At 43.8% G+C, this 20394-nt stretch overlaps 1 protein-coding gene across 5 annotated transcripts in view; it reads right to left on the bottom strand.

Annotated features, from left to right (window-relative positions):
* Positions 1 to 20394, bottom strand: part of PPP1R13B (protein phosphatase 1 regulatory subunit 13B) — a 145318-nt gene that overhangs the window by 84314 nt on the left and 40610 nt on the right. For 4 of the 5 annotated variants that reach the window (XM_067554984.1, XM_067554981.1, XM_067554983.1 and 1 more), the window contains exon 2: positions 18591 to 18738. In XM_067554984.1, coding sequence (XP_067411085.1) covers positions 18591 to 18738 — 148 coding nt within the window. Of the gene's footprint in view, positions 1 to 18590; positions 18775 to 20394 lie in introns of those variants that run through there. The other variant, XM_067554987.1, reaches the window with a different exon arrangement.

Below are 20394 nucleotides of genomic sequence, written 5' to 3'. Positions count from 1 at the left end.
GGCCCTTAAGGTATGGAAAAGAACCCCTGTGACTCAAATGGTAGGAGTCATATCCCCTGAGACAGTGTCATAAACAGCTAGTATCAATAATTAAGTCATGAGAACAACCATATTGCATTACATCAATGGTCCATCTAACCCAGGACCCTGTATTGACAGTGGCCAATGTCAGGTGCTTCTGAGGGAACCAACGGAACAGGCAATCATCGAGTGATCCATCCCCCATCATCCACTCCAAACTTCTGGCAAACAGAGGCTGGGGACACTCAGAGCATTCTGCAGCATATCTGCCTATCCTGGCTAATAGCCATTGATGGACCTATCCTTCATGAACTTATCTAGTTCTTTTTTGAACCCTGTTATAGTTCTGGCCTTCACAACATGCCCTACCAAAGAGTTCCACAAGTTGATTGTGCATTGCATGAAGAAGTACTTCCTTTTGTTTGTTTTAAACCTGCTGCCTATTAATTTCATGGGCGACCTCCAATAGACTGTCTCCCCTTACTCATCTCTTTTCCAAGCTGAAAAGTCCAAATTTTTTTAAAAATCTCTCCACAAATGGAAGCTGTTCCATACATCTAATTATTTTTGTTGCTCTTCTTCTGTACTTTTCCAATTCCAATATATCTTTTTCGTGATGAGGCGACCAGAATTACACACAGTATTCATGATGTGAACATACCATGGATCTATAAAGAGGCATTATAATATTTTTTGTCTTATTACCTATCCCTTTCCTAATGGTTCCTAACATCATGTTAGCTTTTTTGATTGCTGCTCATATTGAGCAGATGTTTTTAGACAACTATCTACAATCACTCCAAGATCTCTTTCTTGAGAGGTAACAGCTAATTTAGACCCCATCATTTTGTATACATAGTTGGGATGATGTTTTCCAATCAGTATTAATTTGCATTTATCAACACTGAATTTCATCTGACATTTTATTGCCCAGTCACCCAGTTTTGTGAGATCTCTTTGTAACTCTTCACAGTCTGCTTTGGACTGTAACTATCTTGAGTAAGGGTTACTCACCCTTGTGCAGTAACTGAGGTTCATCAAGATGTGTGTCCCTGGGGGTGCTCCACTTCCGGTGTCGTCACATTCTGCGTCCTTGTTTGGAGATTTTTACAGCAGTACTTGTCCAGGCCATGTATGCGCTGCTGCTGTCTCACAATGCCATTGACGCCTTTTGTACTGCATGCACTGCACAGCATGACCCAATCCCCTCTGTTCCTTCTCTACTGTAGAGTCCCATGCCTGAACTCTAAAATAGAGGCGAGGAGAGTGGGTAGTGGAACACCATAAGGACACACATCACCACTTCATATGGCGAGGATGAAGAGTCATGCCTAGGGGAAGACGTTTCTTGAACAACGCTTGCCTCCATCACCTGTGTGTTTTCTGAAGCGGGTTCAGATGCAGATGGAGCTGAGCATGTAGAAAATCTCGTTCTGCTTTTATGTGAGCTGGGTGATCTGCTATAAGGTCTGGAATAGTTCGACCATGCATCCCAGTTCTGCAATTGAATGGGATATGGCATGGGTGGTCCAAACCACAGTGGCCCACGCCAGGGATATGCACTGGCCCCTTGCAGGATGTATACCTGAGTGCCTCTGAAAGCAGTTTGGTAGGAGAGGAATGCTCTGATGAAAATTCCACCTCCTCTGCCTCATTGTCCTCTTCACTTGAAAAGGGTACTGGGAAGAAGACTTAGTCACATGCAAAATGCAAAGGGGAATTGATCGTCCCTGACGCTGGTGACCGTGGAGACGATGTTACTACAGTCTCCATTTGCTGCCGGTGGTGTTGTTTGTACTTTTTCTTTCGAGACAGTTCTGCGTCTCATGTTGGTGCCATGGTCGTGCTAGGTTCCGTCATCAGCACCTTGCTCGTTTTTGGTGCCAGTGTTATTTCCAGTGTCGAAGTCGGTGCCGGTACATTTGTCGGCGCCGTGATCATTCTTGGTACCATACTGAGTGATTGGATTGTAACTGGTGTCAAGGCATCTGATGGTACCATGGCCAGGACGATTGACCGTTGGGCCATCGGTCTCTGCTCCGTCCCTTTCATCGGTGTTGTGCAGGAGGAGGATGGTTTGTCTTTGTCTCTCAACTCTACACCAGGACCTTTAGAATCTTTGGGTGCCACGACCCAAGTCAGACCCGAGGAACCTGTCACCCCATTAGTAGTAGGTATTGGGGCTATTAGCCATTTGGGCAAATTCCTTTTCTTTGATGTGCTCCTGCTTGGAGACGTTGAGGCTCTTTTCCTGGGAGTTCTTTCAGTTTTCTCTGAAGAGATGTTCTCTGGTCCCAGGTCAGAGGAGGGTCTGAGAAACTTCTCCATCAAGATAAGGTTCAACATCAGATCCCCATCCCTCCTGGCTCTGGCCTTAAGATTTACAGTGCATACACTTTTGTGGCACGTGTTTCCTCCAGACAGCGGACACATTGAGAATGGCCATCAGATGCTGGGATGGCCATCAGACACTGGGATGTACATGAGGTACACCTTTTAAATCTTGGTGAACTAGGCAAGGTGTAATCTCCTATGTTTTGGAATTATTCTACTCTATCTATGTGGGGTCATCAGGAAGAGGGACAGAGAACGGATGAAAACCAAATGTGGTTTGGGGGGATTTTTGGGATTTTTTAATAGGAAGATACATAAGGTAAACTACTGACTAAACTAAGGTAATTATTAACTAAACTAAACTATTTCTAACATTCATAGTAGCACGAGTTAAATCTGTAGCTGCTGAGGGCTCTGTCTCGGACTGTGGATGGTTGAGAAGGAACTGAGGGGGTCGCTACAAAAGATGCCAATAGTGCCCTGAGACGGGAGCTGAGCACGTGCAGGCCAGACAAGTGCTGCTGTAAAGATCTTTGATCAAGGACAGAGGACGTGATGACACCTAAAGTAGAGCACAGGGATATCACTCAAAGAAGAATTTTGTATCATCTACAAATTTTGACACCTCACTGTTTACCCCTTTTTCCAGATATTTATGAATATGTTGATCGGCACTTGTGCCGGTACAGACCTCTATAGGGAGGACACCACTATTTACCTCTCTCCATTCTGAAAACTGACATTTATTTATTGCTACCCTTCGTTTACTGTCTTTTAGCCAGTTACTTATCCATGGGGGGGACTTCCCCTCTTATCTCATGACCACTTTGCTTAAGAGGGTTTGGTGAGGGACCGTGTCAAAGGCTTTCTGAAAGTCCAAATACTGTCCACTGGATCACCCTTGTTCACATATTTGTTGAGCCCCACCAAAGAATTCTCAAAGAATCCCTCAAAGACATACTTTGCATTAGATAATATATAATTATGCTATAAGGGTGAACATGGGGATGCCGAGTGTCACATCAACATCTCTTATTCTTATGTTCCATTTTATTGAAAAACAGAATGATGGAGAAAAATACACAGAGTTGTAATCTAGGATCTCTAATAAGTAAAGTACTGCTTATGAAAGTGCTTTCATTCCAGGTGATTTAATACAAGCAATAGCTAAGCTGTGAGCATCACACCCATGATCCTCACAATAGTGAAGCAAGAGTGTACGTACTAACCTCAAGGCACAAATCCTGAATTGGTTCTGAGTTCTAAACTTAGATTTTACCAAACAACCACATCAAGTACAAACTCCTCAGACACTTTAACAGTTTTAACAAAGAGTCAGACAGTCCCCTTGAGTACTTTGGTCTGTCTTGCCCCCCAGGTGAGTGTCTTTCTGTGACAGATGGCCCCTTACACTAAGAATCACAGCAACATTCAGGTTACTTCTGATCCCAAAGGACCAATCACTTACTCCAGATCAAATGCACTTGGCAATTCTTGTAGCCAATCTATAGTAAACTATATGAAGATTTATTAAACAGGAAAAGATAGTTAAAGAAATATTTACAAGTTTAGAGCAAACAAATAGACACACAAATGAGTTACAATCTTAGATTTCATTAAGTAATATAGGCTTCTATAATCAACAAGCTCTAATTTGTCCTTTAGGGATAACCCAGGCTCAGCAGCTGATGAGCTCTTCCTTATGCCTAGAACCACCTCTCCCTCCTCCCACCCCCACCAAGTCCAAGTAACAAGAGATCCTTGGTTCCTTTGGTTTGAGGTTTTTATCCCCCTCCTGAGTACTGCAAACTCAGCTGATGGGAGGGGTCTACTTGCATGACTAATCTTCAGAGGAAGGAGAGCAGAACAACAACATGAGCCCTTAGTCCTGTTGTTCATGGTTTCTCAGTCCAGTTGTAGGGAGCTCTCAGTTATAAGAGCCAACCATAGCCCTCTGGAATCAATCAATCTATCTGTCTCCTCTTTCGAGAACAGCATAACAATTTCTGTAAAAGAGCAGCTCTTCATGCTAATTGAAGTCCCTCTCCCATAAGGCGATTCATACAATCACAATCACAGATGCACACAGTATCACCTCACAAATAGTACATTACAATATAGAACACATATTTTACTTATAAGATTAACACATGCAGCAACTCACAAGCATTCAACAGAATCCAAACCATGAACACTTTCTTTTAATTCTAATATCTTTTTTATAAATATTAATCCACAAGTGAATCAGATTCCAGCTATGTATCTGTTAGGATCAAGTTGAGACATGGAGACCTTGAAATGAGCTGGTGCCTGGTCTGCCAGCATCACAACGAGCACATCAAACACTTTGACAGCCCATACAGCAGAAGCTACGTGCCTGCTTTGAGAGATCAGTCAAGTTTTTACTAATGTCTTTGTAGCAGGGTGGATTGATTTAAATCAAGGGGATTTAAATGATTGATTTAAATCACCAAGAGAAAATCATTGATTTAAATCAAGTTTCTCACTCATGATACTTCATATATTTCTTAAACAATGGTGCAAATCTGATAATTAAAATATGTTAATTTACAATTCAATACAGCATTTTACAACGTCTAGGAGGGTATATTTTGTGTAATTCTTTAGATAATCTGATTTTTATTCATTTAGGAAATAGTACATAATACACATTACCTATGTCAAGATGCAGATGCAGCAGCAGTACATTAGGAATGGTAAGAACTAAATCACACATACAAACACAATGGCACTTATATTTTATTGAACTAAATCTTAAATGTTACATAAATGTTTCACATTTGCAATTGCAGCAGTCTCCTGAGTTGCTGCCTGATGGCTGTCCTTAAACTTTTTTTTTTTTTTTTTTTTTTTGGGGGGGGGGGAGGGAGATGTCAAATTTTGTTAACTCTAACAAACAAGTCATCACAACACTAAACATACGCTGTCCTTAAAACTTCTACAACTAGCTCTCATCTTCCCCACTCCCACTGTCATTTTTATTCATAGGCTGAAACAGAAATACGAGTTTTCCTGCTTTTTCAACTCCCAGTCAATTTCTTAGCTTTGAGTGAATAATACCAAATGATGAAAATATTCTCTCTCTGCCTGCAGAGGAAGCTATTGCTGTGAAAAGCTTAGCAACTGAAGGAACTCTGTTTCAAGGTGCCTGGCTAATGATTTCCACCAATTCAGGGGAGTGACTTTGTTCAAAACATCATCAGTAAACATGAACTCTTTAAATGGTTCCGCTCCAGCCCTGAAATTTATTATGGCTGGCATAACTGAAGAGTAATTTTGAGATGCCCATGCCATGGCAGCATCAACATCTTCAGAAGTTAGGCATCTACCTTTACATCTGGGGTCGAGAACGTTCGCAAGAAAATGTGCTGGAATTAGTGCTTGATCCATTCGCTTCTTTATTGCCTTCAGTTTAACTTTCTGGTGAGGTATTTCTTTCTTCAATGTCTCTTGAAGTGCCTTCCAAATTTCGACAGCATCAGCAATGCAGCAACAATTTCTCTAAAGTTTGTTTAAGACTATGGATATAGGCTTCAGTATACTGAGCATATCCTCAACATTCCTCCTTAATCCAGTGTTAGATACTTTGGATGAGATACTTCCAACTATTTCATCACGGTTTTCTTCAAAGTTTTATGAGAATAGGCCAGTTCTTAATACATTATTCAAAACCATCAACCACAGAATTCCATCAAACAGCTTGACAGAGAATTAGTTTGGATCCTCCTGCTCTCTTCAGTGAAGCTGAAGCAAAATGGTTGTTACGGAAGTATTTTGCGACTTCAACAACATTTTCTTCTATTCCTGGAAAAGACGCACTTAAGTCTTTGGCTAAAAGATGTATTAAATGGGCATTTCAGTCATGTTATTAAGGAGCATCCTTCCGTTTCTTCTTCTAAGTATCTTCTCATCTATGCAATGTTTGCAGCATTGTCTGTGACAAAACTGCGCATGTGACAGTTGAATTTTTGTTCACAGTTTATTACAGCTTTCAATGTCACTTCTTTTAAATATTCTGTTGTGTGGGCATTTCCTGATGTATCTATTGTTTCTGAAAGATATGCAACCCCATCTTCCACTGTCACACAGGAACATATTACTGGATCATTGTGTACATTGCTCCACCCATCAAGGTTTAAACTGGCAAAATTCTCCTTGGTATTTCTTGCAAACTGTTCAAGTTCCTTCTCAGACACTGTATCTAGCAACCTTCCATCAATGTCTGTTCTAACAGGTGGAGTGTAGCCTGGTCATAAGGACTCAACCATGTCAATGAAGTGTTTATTGTTAACCATGTAAAAAGAAGAATTTGTGGTATAAATGAGCTGAGCAATCTTTTCATCTATGGTGTCTTGTTGGTTTTTGCTGGTCCTTACTACAAACCCATCCATGGTTGTGGTTTTACTGGATGATTGAAATCTTTTCCTTGCTACTGATACTTTTTTGTCTGAAATATGTTTAGTTGCAGCACTGTTGCTAAAAGTACCAACGGATAACTCTGAAGTTGTTGCAGATAAACAGTCACAGTCAGTCTCTTATGCTTAAATGGAATCCTGAAACAAAATTCCAGAACGATTTTGAATAGTCGTTCTTCTCAATTCTTTTCACTCTATTATTCAGTTAATCATTTACATTTTTTTCAGCAAGGATGCAGATCCGATTCCGAATTACCAAAAAAGCTAAGACTGACTGCACTTAGAGTGCACTTAATTTTGGAGTAAGCCCCATAGAACTCACTGTCACTTCTGTTTTTTTGAGAAAACAAATACAGGATGGGGTTCCCTAGGGAAAACAGAGTTATGCTGAACTAAAATAGGGAATATGGCATCACCATTATGGTCTGTGGCCATGATGTTCCAAAACAAGGGACATGTATTATGTAATATAAAATAAGAAAATGACACCCAGTGGCAACTAGCAGCTCTAAATTTCTCTTACTGCAGTTTTCTGTACCATATACTTGCGTGATAGATTCTAAACCTAGTTAACTAATTAAACAAGCCATAAGGATTAGCTAAGCTAAACTTCTTTTTCTAGCAACATCCAACATACAAACAGCTTGGGAATTTACTTGTTAAATCACACTTATACTAAAAGGCATAGAGAGGGTCTTGAAGAATGATGCATTGAAAAGTGAATTATTTAAGTTACTAACCAGTTGATCCACACTGTTCTTCAGACATATCCACATCTTCATCCACATCATTTTCTCCCAATAAGCAGTTTCATTCTTGCAACTAGGCCCTGCTTCTCCTTCTTGCACTGCTTACACTTGACACGTTTTCCTTTTTTACCCAGGGAAGGAATTTCTTCAAAATATTCCCAGATACGGTCTCTCTTATGCCTGGAAGCTATGACAATTTTTCTGTGACAAAAGTGTAGGGGAATGTAGGAAGCTGTGTGTGTACTGAATAATGTCTTCCCTTTTTCTTTCCAGTACACTCCACTGTTCCATTCTACTCTGCCTCCGTCCTTTGTCTCTCTGTCTTTAGGACAGTACCTTAACTAGCTCCTCTGCCTTGCTTGGCCCAGCTCCATCACCACATAAGCACAGAATAACAACAATCCTATCCAGCCTATGTCTTTCTTTGCACATGTGACTTTAATCTGCTGAGAAACAGAAACTGAAAGCCCAGAACTTTCAAGAAGCAAGAGCTGGTAGTTAGGCTGGACAGACTAGAGCCATTAATTCATTTTTATGAGACTAAGTGTAGGTTTAATATGTTTGTGATGAGATTTAATTGTAACTTATTTTTTAAACAAAAGAGAAATTTAGTATTTTATTGATGATTTTTTTTAAAAATAAAAAAATTCAATTTAAATAAAAAAATCCGATTTTTTTTTATTTAAAAAAAAAAAAATCATTGATTTTTATTCATCCTGCTTTGTAGGATCATCAGATTGTCGATAAGCTCTCAGCTTCAGATTCTTGCCTCAAGTGTCCAGCATATTGTAAAAGTCATTAATTACAACCATGAAGCTATAATCTTTTCTAGATCTGGTTAGTTATTACAGAAAGTTTGTGCCTATATCTGTCACACAGGCTGCAACCTGCCATTCTCACCAAAACATCAGAAACTAAAGATCCAGTGGGTGTCCGAATAAAGCAATTGCCTGACAATCTTTTGTAGCTAGCTGATACTACATTCTCTGAACTCTCCAGGAAATTCATCCTCAAGACCGATACTTTGGAAATACTTATAGATGAAAACAGAGTTGAGTGCAAAGAACATTCTATATTCTACTTTAGCTGGAAACTGTTCAAGATATTAGGCCTCCTCCAATGGTATCAAACTCCTTACTTGCAGGCCCACTTTACATGCCATTCAGATTCTTAGAAAGACAATATCGTCAATTACGCTCGGTTCACATTTAGAAAGTTTTCTGTGCATCCATGAGGGCTAGAAGTTTACTTCTTAACAATGAAAGTGTACATTCTTAAAGCTGCAGACAGCCTGAAACAATGACTCGGGTGTAAACTCCCCCATCTTTCATTAATCTCATTGAAAGGTTAAATGACACTTAAAATGTCAATGTTAAATAAATAAAACTAATAAAATAGTTATTTAAGACACACAAAGAAAGAAAACAAAAGGAGGGATGCACCTCTTACCCACTGAGTGTTGAATAATTTGACAACAATGCACTTAGCAAATAGTAAGTAAAGTTACTACATAAAGGCCACATTCTAGCCCCAGTCCTTTGCAAAGCTTCCACTGACATCCTTAGGAGTCCTGCTGAGGTTTGAGATTAGTATGATTGAAACTAGTTGTAAAAATGATTAATAACCTTCTGTCACTGTTGTTCTTCGACATGTGTAGCTCATATCCGTTCCAAGTAGGTTTGTACACACTGCATGCACAGTCGCCAGAAGTATTTTTTCCCCTACTGGTATCTGTAGGGTCAGCTCTGGTACCCCTTGAAGCCGCGCCCTCATAGCATAGCTCTTGCTTCATAGTGCGGCATATAGGGCCCTGCCAACCTCCCATCTCTTCAGTTCCTTCCTGCCAACTGACTCCAACACAGGGTTACATGGGTGGGTTGTAGAATAGACACGAGCAACACATCTCAAAGAATAGTTACAGAAGGTTAGTAACCTTTTTTCTTCAAGTGCTTTCTCATGTTGCTTGCAAGTAGGTGATTCCCAAGCTGAACCATAGGAGGAGGGGTTGGAGTTCAAAGTCCCATAGATTGTAGCACTGCTCTGCCAAAAGAAGCATCATCTCTGGCATGATGTAATAGCATGATGTGCAGTGAAGGTGTGAACAGCTGACCACATTGCTGTTCTATAAATGTCCTGAATTGGGATTTGGGCCAGGAATGCTGCCAAAGACACCTGGGCCCTTGTGGAATAAGCCATCAATATTGGGGCAGGCACCCTCGCCAAGTCGTAATAAGTCCAGATATAAGATGTGATCTATGAAGAAATCCTTTGAGAAGAACAAGGAAGCCTTTCATTCTACATACTACTACTACTACAAACTGTCGTCTTTCTGAATGGTTTAGTGCCGAGGCTCGCCTGACATCCAGAGAATGTAGCTTGCGCTCCCAATTGCTGGCATGTGGTTTTGGGTAGAAGACCAGAAGGAATATGTCCTGGTTTGTGTGAAATTGGGAAGCCACCTTTGGAAGGATGGCTGGATGGGAAGTTGAAACTTTTCCTTGAAAAGAATTGTGTAAGGAGGTTCCAACGTGAGAGCTCTGAGCTCAGACACTCTCCTGGCCGAAGTTATGGACATCAGAAAAACTACCTTTCAAGATAGAGGAGCGAGCATGTTACTAGTGGCTCAAATGGTGGTACTATCAGTCTTGACAGCACAAGGTTAAGGTCCCATTGGGGAACTGGCTGACGTGTTTGAGGGTATAGCCTGTCTACGCACTTAAGGAAACGCCTGACTATGGGGTTAGCAAAGATCGAAAGGCCTGCAACCCCTGAATGAAATGCTGAGATGGCAGTCAGGTAGACTTTAATTGATGACACTGACAGACCCTGTTGCTTTAGATATAACAAATAGTCCAAGATAGCGGGAATTGATGACAACATAGGTGGGATGCCCTTCTGAGCTGCCAAATCAAAAATCTCTTCCACTTAGGTAGGCAAGTGGCCCTCGTTGAAAGTTTCCTGCTACCAAGGATGACCTCTCAATTGGTTCCGAGCATGCTAGTTCCAGAGGGTTCAGCCATGGAGCTTCCACGTCATGAGGTGAGGAGACTCAAGGTTGGGGTGCTGAAGGCTGCCATGGTCCTGGGTGATTGGGTCTGTAACTAGAAGCAGAATAACTAGGGCTTCCACTGAAAGGTTGAGGAGCGTGGTGCACCAGCGTCAACACGGCCAAGCCGGAGCTATTAGAATCACGGAGGATCCTTCCTTCCTGATCTTCAGCAGAACCTTGTGAACGAGCAGGGTAGGTGGAAATGTGTAGAACAGAGGACATGCCCATGGATGAGAAACGTATCCACAACTGAACCCAGACTGTGATTCTGGAAGGAGCAGAACTGCATGCACTTCCTGTTGAGCCTTGTCACAAGTCTATGTGGGGAACTCCACACCCCTGGATGATGCTGCTCACCAAATCCAGACGAAAAGATTACTCATGGCTGAAAAAGGGTCTCCTGAGGTGTCCTCCAATACATTCTGAGCTCCAGGAAGGTAGGTTGCCTCCAGGTGTATCAATCAAGCATTGCAAAAGTCCCATAGTCTGAGGGCTTCCTGGCACAGGGGGAGAGGAGCGTGTTCCACCCCCATCTGTTTATATAAAATATCACTGTTGTGTTGTCTCTCATGATCAATACATACTTGCCTTCCAGATGGGCTTGGAAGTCCTGACAGGCCAGGTGTACTGCTCTCAGTTCTCTTATTTGATATGGAGTAAAAGTTCTGAGTAAGACCAAAGACCTTAGGTCCTCAGTTACCCTAGATGAGTTTCCTAGCCTATCACCAAGGTGTCCGTAACTAGGCACAGTGAGGGGTGAGGTGCGGAGAATGGCATTCCTGTGCAGACCGTGAGTGGGGTAAGACATCAATCTAGGGTTTCAATCACTGAGGGGGGAAGTGAGATTAACCTGTCTACGTGGTCCCAAGCCAGAGGGAACATCAAGGCTAGCCATGCCTGAAGTCACCTGGGGCATAATCTCACACGTTGAACTATGTATGTGCATGCTGCCATGTGCCCCAACAGCTTCAGGCAATTTCGAGCCATGGTGGCGGGGAAACCTTTTAAGCCCTCTATGATGCCGCATAGGGACAGGAAACAAGATTCCGGGAGTAATGCCCTGGCCTGACTCAAGTCTAGCACTGCCCCAATTAATTCTATCCTCTGAGTAGGCGTCAGAGTCACTTCTGTTCGTTAACCAACAGCCCCAATTTGTTGAAGGTTGACCTTATCATGTTTACATTTGCCTCCACCTGTGCCCTGATGCGTCCCTTGACTAGCTAGTCATTGAGGGAAGGATAGATTTGTACCTTCCACTTCCTTAGGAACACAGTGACTACTGTCATACACTTGGTGAATACGCAAGGGGTCCGATTAACTATGAAGTAGAGGAACCTCCTGTGACCTGAGAAGATGGCTATGTGAAAGCACATGTCCTTCAAGTCAAGGGCAGCATACCAATCCTCCTTATCCAGAGAGGGAAAAATGGAGGCCAAAGAAACCATGTGGAATCTCAGCTTCTTCATGAATTTGTTGAGGTTTCGCAGGTCGAGGATGGGCCTGAGCCCGCCTTAAACTTTCAGGATTAGGAAATATCAGGAATACAACCTCTTGCTCTTAGCTCCAGAGGAACTTCCTCCACCACTCCTATTCTTATGAGAGCTTGCACCTGTTGTAGTAGAAATTGCTCATGAGAGGGGTCCCTGAAGAGAGAGGGAATTGGGTAGGAGGGAGGGAAGAAAATTGGAGCAAGTATCCCAGTTCCACTGTGTGAGGTACCCAGTGGTCTGACATGATCTGGGTCCACACATGGTAGAAATGAGATAGGCAGTCCGAAAATAAAAGGGGTGGTGGATCCGAGTCTCGAATTGGTGCACCCTCAAAAGTTTTGCTGGGGGCCGGAGGATTGTCTCACAGATCTGGGCTGCTGGCTGGAGGAAGGCTGAGAAGACCTTCTCTAAAATTCCTGACATTCTTCCAGTTATAGTCCTGCCTCAGATGGGAATGGTAAAACCGAGACAGAGGGTGAAGTTTGAAGTGCCTCCTTTGTGGAGTCAGAGTGTGAAGGCCCAGGGTCTTCAAGGTAGCCCGAGAGTCCTTGAGGCTGTGAAGTTTAGAATCGGTCTGTTCAGAGAAAAGCGCTGGTCCCTCAAAAGGGAGGTCCTGAATAGTTTGCTGAACGTGATAAGGGAGGCCTGAGGCATGTAGCCAGGAACTCCTTCACATGGCTATGTCAAATGACATGTTATGGGCTGCTGTATCTGCCACGTCGAGTGCTGCCTGGAGTGAAGCCTTTGCCACAGCCTTACCCTCGTCTATTAGGGCTGTGAATTCCAGCTTGGAGTCCGGTGGTATTGACTCCGCAAACTTGGACATGGACCCCAAAGAGTTGAAAGCATATCTACTTAAGATCGTTTGCTGGATCGCGATGTGGAGCCTCCCAGTAGAGCACACCTTTCTACCAAAAAGGTCCAATTTCTTTGCCTCTTTGGGCTTTGGCACAGGGCCCTGCTGACCCCCTGCCTCTCACACTTATTAGCCGCCACCACCACAAGCGATCCCGGTGGAGGATGAGTGTAAAGGTACTCATAGTCCTTGGAGAGCATGAAGTACTTTCTCTCCACCCTCTTTGCCGTGGGAGGCTGGAATTTGCCATAGTGACCTCGAAGTATCATAGATGGTCTTTATTAATGGCAAAGTAACTCTGGAAGGAGCCGCCAGGGCTAAGATGTCTGCATTGGGACTGCACTCAGAAATCTCCTCTATTTGGAGCCCCATATTTTGTGCCACCCATTGCAACAGCTTCTGTGAGCCCTGCTGTTGTTCACAGTAGGCACAGCCATTGCACCTGCCACTGCTTCATCCGGCAACAACAAAGAGGCTTTGGTTGGCACCATGTCCTGTTCCTGCCCTAGGACACCCAAGGCATCCCACAGTACTGATTCTTCACATTCAGTGCTGGGATCGAAGCCCTGCTTGGTGCTGGGTTCGGTGCCAACTCCGGTGCCACGTAGTATTTCCCTGACTGCATAAGTGGGATAAGTTCTACTCTTGGAAATGAGTGAGAGCAACCATCTGGAGTATGATCCTGCGTCCAGTGGAATGCCCGAAGGGTCCAGAATGGCCACTGAGCCAGCATTTGCCATTGGGGAAGCCAAGGCATGGAAATGAGGGGGAAATGAGTCCAAGAGAGCTGGCTGTATTTTAAAGATACCTTATTGAGGGCGCAGGAACAAAAACCATCCTGATGTGCAGAAAGAATAGTAAATATGGCAGGCGACCAGCTTGGCTTAAAGAAACCTTTGGTGAGCTTAAACAAAAAGGAAGCTTACAAGAAGTGGAAACTTGGTCAGATGACTAGGGAAGAGTATAAAGATACTGGTCGAGCATGCAGGAGTGAAATCAGGAAGGCCAGAGCACAACTGGAGTTGCAGCTAGCAAATGACATGAACGGTAACAAGAAGGGTTTCTACAGGTATGTTAGCAACAAGGTGGTGGTCAAGGAAAGTATGGGCCCCTTAATGAATGGGGGAGGCAACCTAGTGACAGATGATGTAGAAAAAGCTGAAATACTCCATGCTTTTTTTGCCTCTATCTTCACAGACAAGGTCAGCTCCCATATTACTGCACTGGGCAGCACAGAATGGGGAGGCAGTAAGCAGCCCTCAGTGTTGAAAGTACAGGTTCAGGACTATTTAGAAAGACTGGACATGCAGAAGTTCATGGGGCTGGATGCAATGCATCCGAGGAAGGAGCTGAGGGGATTTGGCTGATGTGATTGCAGAGCCATTGGCCATTATCTTTGAAAACTCGTGACAATTGGCGGAGGTGCCGATTGGAAAAAGGAAAATATAGTGTCCACCTTCAAAAAAGGAAGGAGGAGGATCCAGGGAACTACAGACAGGTCAGCCTCACCTCAATCCCTGGAAAAATCAATAACCAGGTCCTCAAGGAATCCATTTTGAGGCATCTGGAAGAGAGGAAGCTGATCAGGAACAGTCAGCATGGATTCACCAAGGGTAAGTCATGCCTCACCAACCTGATTGCCTTCTATGCTGAGATGACTGGCTCTGTGGATGTGAGGAAAGCGGTGGTTGTGATATATCGTGACTTTAGCAAAGCTTTTGATATGGTCTCCCACAGCATTCTTGCCAGCAAGTTAAAGTAGTACAGATTGGATGAATGGACTATAAGGAGGATAGAAAAGTGGCTAGATCATCGGGCTCAACAAGTAGTGATCAACAGCTTGATGTCTAGTTGGCAGCCAGTAACAAGCGGAGTGCCCCAGGGGTCAGTCCTGGGGCCCATTTTGTTCAACATCTTCATTAATGATCTGGAGGATGGGGTGGATTGTACACTCAGCAAGTTTGCAGATGAAAGCTGGGGGGAGTAGTAGATACGTTGGAGGATAGGGCTAGAATACAGAGTGACCTGGACATATTGGAGGATTGGGTTAAAAGAAATCTGATGAGGTTGAACAAGGACAATTGTATAGTCCCACACTTAGGATGGAAGAATCCCATGCACTACAGACTGGGGACTGACTGGCTAGGCAGCAGTTTTGCAGAAAAGGACCAGGGGGTTATAGCGGACAAGAAGCTGGATATGAGTCAACAGTGTGCCCTTATTGCCAAGAAGGCTAGCAGCATATTGGGCTATATTAGTAGAAGTATTACCAGCAGATTGAGGGAAGTGATTATTCCCCTCTATTTGGCATTGGTGAGCTGCATTTGGAGTATTGTGTCCAGTTTTGGGGCCCCCCACTACAGGAAGGATGTGGACAAACTGGAGAGAATCCAGCGGAGGGTAACAAAAATGATAAGGGGGCTGGGGCACATGACTTATGAGGAGAGGCTGATGGAACTAGGCTTGTGTAGTCAGCAAAAGAGAGGAGTAAGGAGGGATTTCATAGCAGCCTTCAACTACCTGAAGGGGGTTCCAAGGATGACGGAGCTAGGCAGTTCTCAGTGGTGGCAGATGACAGAACAAGGAGCAATGGTCTCAAGTTGCAGTGGGGGAGATCTAGGTTGGATATTAGGAAAAAGTTTTTCACTAGGAGGGTGGTGAAGCACTGGAATGGGTTACCTAGGGAGGTGGTGGAATCTCCATCCTTAGAGGTTTTTAAGGCCCGGCTTGACAAAGCCCTGGATGGGATGATTTAGTTGGGGTGGTCCTACTTTGAGCAGGGGGTTGGGCTAGATCTCCTGAGGTCCCTTCCAAACCTAATAGTGTATGATTCTATGTTGGTGCTTAGCATCTCTAGGCATAAAGTCCTTCCTCAGCACTGTGCCCGTTACTGACGCCAGTGGACTCCACACCAAAGCCGAAATGCTTCGTCTTGGTTCAGCTGGGCTTTGCTCCACGGGGTGGAGAGCTGCCTCCATTAGGATGAAATTTAGCCTCTGGCTTCTGTCCTTTTCAATTCTGGGGTGGAATCCCCTGCAGATCTTGCTGTGACCCCCTGATTGGTCTCTCCCAGACACTTCAGACAGGCTGCATGCAGATCGCTTCTGTACATAAAGTTTCTTGCAGGCACCACATGGCTTATACCCAGGGGATCAAGGCATGACCGGACCTCGGGGACCAGGTAGAAGAGGAGAGAAGACCCCGATAGGCGGGATCTCAATTACTCTCACAATACTAATCTATGAACTATCACCACTAACACTAAAATCTTAACTATTTATAGGCAACGTCTGAAAAGTCCACTAGGGAAGAGCTTGCTGAGCAAGAGAAGAGCGATGTTCCAGCAACCATCACGGGTGGTAAGAAGGAACTGAAGAGGTAGAGGATCAGCAGAGCCCTATATATGGCACGAGGGTGCAACTCCAGGGGAGCACCAGAGCCATCCCTAAAGATACCACTAGGGAAAAAAATCTGACAGCGACTGTGCATACAGTGTGCACACACCTACTTAGAATTGATACGAGCAAGCACTCAAAGAACTAATTTACACTGCAGCCCTTGGACACAATTCAGAATGGAATGCAACCTCTCCACAGAATTGTGAGGTAATTAAGACAATCATACGATACAGTGTTGTGAGATTGGACGGAAGTGTGGGGAGGGACATATTAGATCCCACAGTGCCATTCACAGGAGTTTCTATATAACTATACAGATACTTTAGTTTTGCATTTTTGTTCCCCTCACAGCAGAAATACTGCACTGTGACATACTGTACCCCAAAGCAGCACACTGTAAACCCCATATTCATCATTTCTGTATGGTTGTAATAGTTCATAATAAGCATGCCTAAGATAATAAGATACCTAATGACAGGTCACAAACTACTAAATCCCATTGTTCTCTCGAAACATATATCGCTAGTATATAACAAGTTATGAGATTTTGTTGTTATTGGAAAATGTTATAGACTTGCTAGTAAGAGCAGAAGAGGCATCCACACCCAGGAGGGGCTCAGCAGACATCAATTAGCAAAGGAGTTGTAAACAACAAAGGATTTACAATACAATGACAGTTGCACAAGACTATACAATAGAGATTGCTCAACTCCATGACTCACTCGCACAGAAGGGGATTGAGCAACCCTGTGGCTCCTGTTCTATATTTTCAACTAAAACAATGTGTTTCAATGAAGTGTTTGGAAAAATCCCAGCTCAATTAACAAAAGTTGGTGTATGTCTTCTCCATGCTGAGGGAGGGGAGAACTGGATGATAACTTACTGGTCAGACTTCTGACCAGGACAGGGCAACTTCAGGGTGTAAGGCAGGGAACTTGCGTGGACTGGCTGATGCCCTTCTCTGTAAAATTCGTAAGTGGCAATCTAGCTGGGTGTAGGCCTGCTCCACCTGCTGTCCTGCTGAGTGGTACCAATGCTTGGAGGTTGTTTGTTGCTTGTCACTTGCAAAGCATTGTCAGAGAAAGCCCAGGCTGCAAAGTTAAGGGGGCACAACGGTACCCCAGTCCCAAATTGTACTCCGGGGGGATCCATCACATGTACATTTATACTTAAACTTGGAACTAGATTTCTAAAACACAGTATTGTGCACACCCAACCTGTGAATTTAACTCAACACAGGAGCTGTGTATGTGAAAGTAAGGGGCACACATAAATGCCCCACTAAGATAAAAATGTTAGATGTAAGTTCTGATCTAGAAGGAGAGGACACATTGAGATACCTCTCATCTTTATAGGATCTTGAAATTAATGAAAAGAGAACAAGTCTTCCAGAAGTAAGCTGTTCATCTAATACTGAAAGGCTCTACAGATGTCTGAAGAATGTCACCTAATCTTCCCCAATCCTAAAGCAAGGCTAGAAAAGTTAGGAAGTGAAATTTCATGGTTCAGGTCAAACAAGGAAACCGGGACACACATGGAAAGCCACTTCTTTATGAAAGATTAGATACAAGATATCACAACCCAGAGCCAGAAGCAATGGCTATCACCAGAAATGAAGCTTCCATGAAAAGAGGAAGATAGAATGCAGGGGTAGCAGCAGGAGAGGCACAGCTGAGCCATGCCAAATATATATCCACTGGTCTCAGACTAATTTGTACTTTGCAGGTCTCAGCCATGTCTCCACCCATGCTACCGTGGCTACACTGCGTATTTATAGATGGGCTAGCTCAATGAGAGCTAGCATGAGTATGTGTACATAAGCAGAGTAGCTCATAGTGCAGCTGTAGTCTGAGATTCCAAGTTGGGTTTGCAGGTCTGATAATTGGGGGGAGGGGAGGGGCCCGGGCAGGGCAAGGAGAGGGGGAACCTTCTAGCTTGTAAACTGAGCACAAAATGCATGACTTACAAAACCAAATTTCTGCTTAAGATAGTTATACTAAACATTTTATTTTACTAGTTTATTTAAAATTAAAACTCACATAACGATAGAGACATTTAAGCTGGAAAGGGACAAGGGAAAAATCAGCAAGGGTTGTATTTATCTTTACAGCTGTAACAATTTGAAATCTTAATATTCTGCACAAATTCTCTAGCAAAAGCAAAGTATAACTAAAAAAAATCAGTAACATACAAATATAGGTATCTTAATAAATATGATGAAATTTATACCTCATCTACCAAGGAACACTTTGCTTACCATTTCCACGCCACACTTCAGCAAGATGGCAATTTCCTTCACCGGGTTCTTTGCAGAACTCTACAACATCTCGACAGGTTGTTTCTGGTGTAATTGGAACTTCTGTCAAAATCTGTTCATTGTTGCTCAAAAACACAGTTAATATCATCTGTAAGAGAAGAACAATACAGTAATTAAAAACAATTCCAAACAGGAATAGAGCTCAGTTTTATACAGTCTTCCTTTGAATTGCTTTCTGTTATCAAGGCTGCCTGACATGTCCTATTTTAAGACCCCATTTTCAGTTGCTTTAACTGGGCTGAAATTCTCTATGCTGGTTGTCTGTCTCAAGTTGAAGTTTCAGCCAAAATGGTTCAGCTGTTTCTGAAAATGAAGCTAGGCAAAACAACATTTTTTCCCCATGTTAAAAAATTCTTAAGACCTTTCCTTTGAAATATTCTAGCACCCCCAATTTTGGAGCAAGAACTTGAAATTTGACAGAGGGTGCCTTTGTGTCAGGTATTTGCTTTTGCTATCCCTGTGGAAATCCACACAAATTTGGCCACCCCATAAAACGGGAAAAATAATACCGAGTTTTCACATGTTCAGCAGACTACTTAGCATCTAAAAACTAGCCTCTCCTAAGATTCCCACCTTACAAGCTACTCAAGCCTCTCACAGCTCCTAAAGCTAACCAGACTGTGCACATGCCATTCCCACAGAGACTGAAAATGTTCCATCCATCCCCTCGCAGATCCTACATGTGAGCCATCCCCATAGAGCATGCTCCCACCAACCAGAAAATACTGGACTTCTTTCCTTGCAATGGCTGCTGCCTCCAGACCCCAGACCTGACAGCCTGTCTCTTGCTTGCAGTGACACACTGCCACTCCCCCCTTCCGCAGGTGCCAGGATGGAGGAGGCGGCTATCTGATTCAAAGGCAGAGGGGACAATAGCTATACCAGGGGGAAGAGAAAGGAATAGAAGAAAAAGTGAAACAAGAAGTTAGGGGTGGGGAAAAATACTGTCAGGAGCAAAGCATTCAGGTGCACCTGCTCAGTATTTCTTATGTCCTAACGAGCCAGCTAGGCTCCCTGATGGACTGCTCTGCCTGACTGGCTGCGGGAAACCAGCAAGCCAGTTCTTAAATCTAGCAGCAAGAGTAGCTCACTGGCTGCTCAAAACACACACCCCACAGACTCTCTGCCTCCATATGTTCATCTCTCTAAGTCTTGCTCCTGCTTTGCTCCTCCACCAGTCCAGCCCAGGTCCTGTCCTTCACCCGGCCTTGTTCCCATCCTGTTACAGCTTCGCTGCTCCCTCAGAGCCAGCCCTGCTCGCTGCTCCTGCCTACCCTGACTCCCGTCAACCGGTTCCGACCCTCAGCTCTGACTCCGGACTCCACCTCTGCCTCAACCCTTGGCTCTTGCATTCAGCCTCCGACTTCAGTCCCGACCCTTGGCTGCCACCACTAGGCCCGACCACCTACGACCCACTCTGCTGACACAGACAGAGAAACTAACTAGGAGTTTGGAGGGGGGAAACGGACTGTCTGTGCAAGAGACAGAGCTGTAAGATGAAAGAGGTAGGGGAAGCTGAGATTGTAACTAGAAGACTTGGTTTTGTGGGGAGAGGACGGAAAGGAGGAGGACACTGAGATTGGAAAAGGAGCTGGGATACACAGGGACATCTGGAACTGGCCAGGCAAGGAGATTGGGAGCAGGAGACAAAAAGGGTTAGGGTTAGAAGAATGAGCCAGTGCTAGCCTAGAACTTGGGAGATCTAGGTTCAACCTCCTGTTCCACCAAAGACTTCCTGTGTGAT

The sequence above is a fragment of the Emydura macquarii genome, unplaced genomic scaffold, assembly GCF_026122565.2.
Source record: "Emydura macquarii macquarii isolate MOO-44397 ecotype Brisbane River unplaced genomic scaffold, CSIRO-AGI_Emac_v2 contig_1551, whole genome shotgun sequence".
Taxonomy (NCBI): domain Eukaryota; kingdom Metazoa; phylum Chordata; order Testudines; family Chelidae; genus Emydura; species Emydura macquarii.
This window is presented reverse-complemented; position numbering and strand designations above follow the sequence as displayed.